The 8,668-nt window shown below is 27.0% G+C and overlaps 1 protein-coding gene across 1 annotated transcript in view; it reads right to left on the bottom strand.

Annotated features, from left to right (window-relative positions):
- Positions 1-5,328, bottom strand: part of LOC111613064 — a 66,726-nt gene extending 61,398 nt beyond the window's left edge. Inside the window, exon 1 of the mRNA XM_023354363.1 lies at positions 5,091-5,328. Within this exon, the coding sequence (XP_023210131.1) occupies positions 5,091-5,255 (165 nt within the window). The 5' untranslated portion in view covers positions 5,256-5,328. The remainder of the gene's footprint in view (positions 1-5,090) is intronic.
- Between the last annotated feature and the right edge of the window lie 3,340 nt (positions 5,329-8,668).

The following is an 8,668-nucleotide window of genomic DNA, read 5'->3' as shown; positions in this document are numbered from 1 at the left end:
AGAACAAATCATTGAATTTATGTCAAATTCTAGACTATATCGGCGACAGGAAACGTTGTCTTGTAGAAGGTGAAGCCGTTTTGGATGCTGGACACATCGTATTTTGTGGATTAAACTCTAACAACAACACCAAAGTTCATGTTGTTGCTTTAGTGTTGCAATCTCAGATATTGGCTTTTTAATACATCTCAATTACAGGGAGAATGCATGTTCAAAGCAAGGCTGTCTGGTTTTTGTAAACATCTAATAGCATGTTTATTACACGTTAACAGGTGAGAAGTATTTAAATATTTTAAGCAGTATACACCATGTTCCAATATAAAAACATAGTTTTATTTATCATAATAGTTAAAATTAGTGCCAATCTGAAGGCTACCCTGCTGAGTCATTCAGCACTTATACAACATAGGCCAGTCAAAAATTTGTAGCACACATTATGTTTTGTGTGTGTGTGTGTATGTGTGTACTGTAGGTCTCATATATCCAAAACGGCTTCACCTTCTACAAGACAATGTTTCCTGTCACCGATATAGTCTAGAATTTGACATAAATTCAATGATTTGTTCTCCATTTGGTCCTCACAGTAGTCATCACCGATAGAAACTGAATTGGCTCAGGCATTGAACAAACACATGGTCAGTTCCTTACCTGTTTCGGCAGCCATCTTGGCTCAAAAACAGCACCTCTGTCGGATTTGGCGCTTGCCAATAACATTTATCCCTGAAATGAAGATAGCATTCATGCACAATTGAATTTTAAAAAATCCCAAATTAATTATCTATTAATCATGCATAAAGAAATTTAGAATAGTTGAATATTTATTAGAAGGAGATGGAAGAGTTTGGAAAGTTTGAGAAAAATCTTGATCCATGTTTTTGAAGCTGTGTCAATGAATTTAGCTGATATTCCAATGTTAAATGTTACTATTATATAATCACACTAAGTAATGATGTTTCCTCTTATCAGCAAAATCTTTTGTACTTTATCTTGCATTTTAAAAGTCATTATTAAGTCTACATATATTTAATAAAATCCAGAGAATACAAGAGAAAAATCCTAGAATTACATAACATTCAGTATCTTATTACTGAATGTTATAAAGAAAAACACAAGTGACAAGATGATGAAATACTAGAAATTAATAGATGAAAATTTTATAACAATCCATGAAAACCTTTTTTTACGAGTGTTATGTCCGTAAGTTGTTGGATATCGTTTGTCGTGAAAATTTTATGCAATTCAACAAAATATTAAGAAATTTTGTTTCTTATTTACAAATAATTGTCAAGACTATGCCAAGATAAACCCAATTAATCCATTTCCTACTTCAAATACAGCTAGAAACATCTAGTATTAGGTTAGCATGTATTAGCATGTAAACCTATTTGCCAAATCAATGTCAAACTTTCAACTACAGAGTAATTTCTGATTAATTCCAGATTTAAAGTTATTTTCTTCAAGTATTTAAGAATCAAAATTTGCAAAAGTATCAGTAATTCAGTATCCAAATTAAACAAATTATAGTGTAATCATTATTTCTGTCCATTAATGCCTATTGCACATAAATAATAAATCAATCTTGTTAGTTCAAATTTGTCATCAATTATTGATGTACTGTATATTAATGTTTCAAATTTATTAGTTTATAATGATTTTGCAAATTAATAAATCTGAATTCAATTCAGTTATGTTCCCATTAAGTTAATAAATACTGTAACAAAAAATATAAAGTATTTTGTAATTTTTGATTCATACTCAAGTAAAAAGTTAACAGTTAAAGACTGAGTTCTGTCATAAAAAATATGACAGAAATTTCATTTTTAATGCTGGAAAGTTTTTGAATTCATACAATTATTTTATTTTCTATTTGTTTTCAAATTTGAATCATAAGAATTGAGAGACTTAAAAAACACACATTTCACATTTTTTATAACATAAATAGGTATTCATGAATTCTTTTATATTATCTAGAGAAAACATTGTTATAATAATCAGACAAATAATAAATGTCAGTGATATAGTTTAAAATGATAAAATTATTAAAAAATGCAGGAGTACTTTCAAAATTAAAATTATTAACAGTAACAATTTAATTTTTTTAAATTTACAATTAAATACTGTAATAACAAGTAAAAAATTAGATTAATTGTAATGTTTTCCTAATTAAATTTGAACTATTTGTAATTGCCTTAACTTATTCAAATTTCTGCAAATAGTAAATTATAAATCACTATTTTAACAGAAAAATTTTACTTATTTTCAAAACAATCTTGAATAATTTAACCTGATATAATTATATGTCATTACTGAAACAATTATATTAAGATACCAACTTTGTCACATTTACTTCAATTTTTGTAAAACTATTGTGAAACCATATGAATATATAACATGATAAAAAATTTCCTTGTAGCATTATTTTACAAAAACAATTTTAAATTTCAAAACCTTGGAAAATTCAAATTATATAAAAACCTATGTAACAAATAAAAACCTTAAAATAATTTTTTTTTAAATAAATAAATATTTTTAGTAAAAATAATGCATTTTAAAATTAAAAAAGACTGTGATAATAAGTATCAACAAGTTTAATAGGCACATATAAATAGATTTTCAACAATTTATTTCATTATTGTTATAGATCTAAATCTGCTAATTAAATAATTATATGTTTTAAATATACTAATATTTAAATAAAAACTAAAACTTTCTTTTCAGAACAAAGTTAAATTCATTACCTCAAATCAAATGTAATATTACATTAGCTATATTGATAGTGAAGTAAAACAATTTCTTATAATCCATGTACTTGCAGAGTTAGACACTAAAAGAACTTACCTATAATGGCATTAATGCTTCCTGTTTCTATTCTTTTATTGAACTGGGTGTGAGTTATGACAACAAGCTTTAGGCTAAAATGCATAAGAGCAATTCTATTTAAAAGAATTCTGTTTTGTTCTTCCTAAAGCAGTTGTGAAACATTCCTATTTAACAACAAAATGGTTTACTGGAGGGTAATAACAATCAACCAGTAGAAATGACTCTTATGTAAGCTCTGTTTTCTTTAAAAAAATTTCTAAAACATTTTTTTAAATTTAAACTCAAGAAACATTAATTATTTTTACTAATATTTAAAAAAAATTAATTTTACTGTTTATTACTTACTGACATAACTAATATAGTGTATATTTTAATAATAAAAACTGTTGTTGTGAAAATAATCTGCTCACTTCAAAACATTTAAACAACATAACAGTTTTTCATCCAACAAAAAATATTACTGCTTTCTTACAGAAAAATCTATTTTTTAACAATGTTTATAACCTGAAAAGAAATATTCACTTCATAGTAATTGAGTATTTTTACATAACATTATTAACATTTTTAGATAAAACTTGTAAATTATTACTTTCAGTTATTTTAAACTATTTAAGTTCAAAAATATACTCCAAAGTTTATTTACCACAAATTAAAAAATACAAATCAATACTTAATTTAATTATATTTTCTTTTTTTCATTAAAATTTTAAATTAAGAATATTACATATTTAAAGTTATTACCTAATTACAATATTTATTATTAGTTTTTTAAAATAAACACTTTTTTGAGAATTTACCTTAAACATTTAAAGACTGTTTTAGAATTAATTATATTCTAAAAAATTTTGACAAAAAGTGAAATAAAACAAATTTTGTTTCACTGTAAATTAATATTTCATATAAAATTTTATTTTTGAAATTTGATTCAAATTTTAAATGAAGAAATAATCTAACTCCTTTACACATTGTTTTATATTTTCAATTTATATGTTGTATAAAATCTATGTTTTTGAAATAGATGAAGACAGTATATAAAAGTTTGTTCTCTCTCATTAATTTTTGTCAAGCAAAATAATTTTATCTTATTTCAATATGAATAAGAACAAACCTAATTATTTACAATATATACAGTAAAAACAACATTTTTTATTTGGTCTCATTAGATTTTAATATTGTATAATTTTTATTTCTAACAAAACGAATTTTTACAATCAAAGAATAGCAAAAGAAACAAAAGCCATCATAAAATATAAATGAGCTTATTTACATCAACGAAATAAACTAACTTTTACTATTGATAGAACAGATAAACGGATCAGCCAAGTTTTTCGTATTTGAAGAAAACTGCCATATTTACTTTTGTTTTACTGACTCAACATGTAATAACCAAAACAATTTCTATCATCATTTCCATCGAAAAATTTCGTAATTATGATATAAGTTATTTATAAATAAATATCCAGAAAAAATTAAATTTAAAACAAAATGTAAACATCAATAGTAGTAGTAATTTTTGTAAATGACAAATACAACACACATTAAAATATTTTTGGAATAATTAAAGAACAGTTAGCTTTAAAACAATTAACTTAAGCAACTGTATTCGATTATTAATTAATTTCACTTATTGAATTGATCGGAAAGTGTCATTACCACACCTAATCAAAAGAATATTGGTAGCATTAAACAGTTTTTACAATAACATGATACGATCTCAAGAATCAATCTAAACAACTGTTCTCCTCGTTTATAGTTATTTAAACTATTTGGTGGTGGGAAAGAATTTAAATAGTAAAAAATGATCAGATGAAACAGTTGGAATATCTTGCTATCATTTAAAGTTTGGTCGATTACGTCGTTACACGTACAGTTTGTTTACAACATTAAGAAAAGATAATTTAGCGACGAATTCGAGTAAAACGACGATGGACGCAAGCAACGTTTAACAATAAAGAAAGCTGGAAATTTGGCAACTTTCTCCTTCCATTAACAACAAAACAGTGTTAAGCCTAACGAATTGCGCAAGTCTTATTTGCTAAATAAAAATTTGATCTTAACAAATGGGATTTATAACGTCTTCTAACCACGATTATACGTCGATTAACTAAATATCGACGTTATAAATTGTGATAGCGATGTATAGTTTAACCCCGATGACCTTGACTGCTACATATTCGATCGTTTCAAAAACCGTCCAGAAAGAAAGAAATAACTCCATGTTTGACACCCGATAGGCATAACCGATTTGTCACTAAAACAACTGTCCTTACCTCGTCCGAATGGCCAAATATCTCGTAAAATAATTTCCATTTTCGTTCTATATTAGCTGTTTTTAATGGTTGTTCGTTACTTAGTGACGTTTCTTCTTGGTGATATTTCATCCAAGAACGTCCACGCCGTTGAACAGGTCGACCTGGGAACCTTAAACGCGCCATTTTGGTTGCGACACCACCAATGCCGATCGTCCGTTATAACTTTGTACTTTCAAAGATGTTTCATTGTTTTTTTTTATTCCTTATTTTTTTTATGGCGAACGCATCGATTTTCTTAAAACAAAACGATGTTTAACCGACGATCTACGTTTACTAAAACGCCATCCTTTTTAAAAAAAAAATCGTCCCGCTATCGTTTGGGGTATTCAGTAAAATCGTCTGCCGGTTTTAATACTCGTTTATCAGTTTTATTATTATTATTTTTTCTCTTTCTAAATTTACTATTACGAATGGTGAAAGCGGCAATTTTAAAATCTTTACGCTTACTTCCTCGAAATAACGCGTCCGAAGCTTTTACGCGTCGTTTTATTATATTTAATTAACGTTTTTTTTTAAATGGTGTATAACCAAAATCAATATCGACTCAAGTCTTTACGCGCTATTTATAGAATGATTACTCAACAAAAGAATATTTTCAGGTTCGACGCTCTCTTTACGCCATTTTCGGTAATTCTACGTCTATATTTTACTATAGGCCTATATGATTGTAAAATAATCGAAAATAAGATTAATTTACACTTTCGAAACTTCCGATTTATAAAATACGATCGGAATTTTTGCCTAATTAAAAAATAGGCTCGCGACACTCTAACCTCTAGTTTTGAACGAAAAAACTTAATATTCCAACTAAATTTAGATACATTTTTTCCTCTTTTTTATATGGTGAACTCCGTTCTAAATAAGTCGACGAAAATGAAGTATTCTAAATTACAATGTATATTCTACGTGCAAAGTCGCAACACGTTTAAGTGCTGTCATAAATTAACATAAAAATTATCGAGCTACAGTATATTTATAGACTAAGCGCCTATATAGGCTATATATATAACACATGGCAGTTAGCCTATGTATTTACGCTATATATTTATCCATAAAAAAGATTCTTATACTCTAAGTTATGAGTATAATAAACTATATGGATAAGTTATATAGCGTAAATGCATAGGCTAACTGCTATATGTTATATATAGGCCTATAGCCTATATAGGCGCTTATAGCCTTATAGGCCTACTTATAGCCTATTATACGTTTATATTTATGAGTAATTTCGTGCAATAGCGGGTCCAGAAAAATCCAAAGGGACACTAACTTAAAAATTAAAATTATTTGAATAATCATACTGTAAATACATTTTATTAAATGTACAAGATGGACCGATAAACCATATTTGCATTCATAGAAGTTCTTAATAACAATGTTTTGACGTTCTAACAAATAAATTTTATACGTTTTATTTTATTTTTTTGGTATGTCAATGGAGAGAAATGGGTTTTTTGTGTGTGTGTGTCAAACCAGGAGCGCTACAGGGGCTGTAGCCCCCATGGATCCGCTCCTGATTTCATAAGTAGTTTCCACAGAAACTACTGACGAAATTGTTTATATAAATCCTACTTCTGGATAAGCGTACTTGTTATATATCTCTGTATCAGTAAGCAATTACTTATGGTTACATTACAACGATTACTATTATTATATACATTATTATTACTATTAGATATAATAGAGTATAGAAATTATAATTGGAGTTTGAAAAACTCACTTATCTGAAACTTTAAGTGTTTAGAGATTCGTTAAGTTTAGTAAAATTCTAATCGGATAATAAGTTATCGGGAATTAAAATATAAAACGATCAGTTGCCTAAGATCTTAATCTAGTATAAATGTTTTAACATATTATTAGTAATCATCTATGGAAGTGACTAAGCTTTTTTCTTATAATTATTCAGCATTTTAAGTCTTTATTGTATATTTGTTAATAGGACATTCAGTCTAAGAAAATATTATCATTTATAATAATATCCCTAGGCTATATAGCCGAGTGCAGCTTTCATAGTATAAAGTATAAACTATAGGCTGTGCATATATATATATATATAGTATTGTTTAGAACATGAGGGATCCAAATAAGATTAAAAATACGGGTGTATTATAATCCAGTTTCGATAGGAATTTTCAAAATTGATGAAAATCGCAGATATGAGGAAGCTCTATGAGCCAAGATTTTTCGAAAAATCAGTCTCGACAGACCGCATATGCTATTTGGAGAGATAAACTATTTTATAATGTAATGCCTAAAATATTCTTTCCTAAAGCGTAATGACAGAATCCGGGAGGTAATTACCCTACACGGTCTCTCCTGCCGACGCCCCTGGAGGTTCCATAAATTTCGATATTTACGTTCGACTAGTGTTATGCTTTATGCAATCGCGCATATATAGCTTATTCGTTTTTTGGAAAAGGCATGATCCACATGCCAAAGAAATTTTAAATAATTATAATTTAAATTTAGTAGTAAAAGTATTCATAAATTAACACAAAATTTAGATATTTATGCCTTTTCTGTACTCGAAAATTATTTAAAATTGAAATCATAATTTAAAAATTTTGTTTTATTCTGAAGTAACCGTAAAGTAACTGCCTATAGATATATACAATGTGAAATAAATAACGAAGCTTGTCACGTTTATAATATCAATTATTAAAAAAGTAATATAAGGTAATCAAGAATCGAGTAATTTAAACTGGACCTATATAAAATGTATCAGTAAATTGGAAACGTAGGTTATAATAAACCATCGTATATAACTAAGTAATACGATCTTAATTTATGTGCTATTGTTATTCAGGAATTCCTATGTTGTAATGCAAATAAATGTATTAATATTGATTATCTTTACTCTTACACATTAAAAAATTCACTGTAATCAATACTGGTCGGAGTCATGTTAGTTTAGTACTATTATTTGTTTTATAACATTCTATAAATAATGTTAATTAAGTTTCAGTACTAAAATATTTAATACATATTTCAGTACTGAAACTCTTAGTATTTCTTGTAAGATCTCTTGATATACAGTATGACGAAAATTTATGTATGGTCGTTTTATACTATTACACTGAAACAAGTTCGAGTATAATTATTATACTCGAACTTGTTTCACGTAGTTTTATAAAATTGTAATTACATTAAGCTGACACTTTTAGAAGACTACTGCAGTTTCATTCCATAAATAAAAGTGGAAGATGATTGTTTTTTTTTTAACTAGTNAACTATATGAATTATTTTAAAATAAATGCTTTTATTTCATAAATATAGTGTTAGAAATGCTTTATTTGTCATTTTTCGACAGCAGATTTTAGGCAAATGCCTATTTTTCTCTTAGCATATACATTGCTAAGATTTTGTACTAACTACATTTCTCCAATATCAAAAACTTCTGGCCACTTTAGCAGATGATGCAGTTTGTGTAACTAAAGCCAAGGAAATTTTGAATGACATTTATGTTCAGAACAAGTTGTGTACATCAAGTGTTATTTCACATTCATTGCAGATACTATTAAGTACAGTAGGCCCCC

Source organism: Centruroides sculpturatus, unplaced genomic scaffold (assembly GCF_000671375.1).
Source record: "Centruroides sculpturatus isolate CEXI.00-Female unplaced genomic scaffold, Cexi_2.0 scaffold1735, whole genome shotgun sequence".
In the NCBI taxonomy this organism is placed as follows: Eukaryota; Metazoa; Arthropoda; class Arachnida; order Scorpiones; family Buthidae; genus Centruroides; species Centruroides sculpturatus.
Note: the sequence above shows the minus strand (reverse complement) of the source record. Positions and strands in the feature narration are given on the sequence as shown.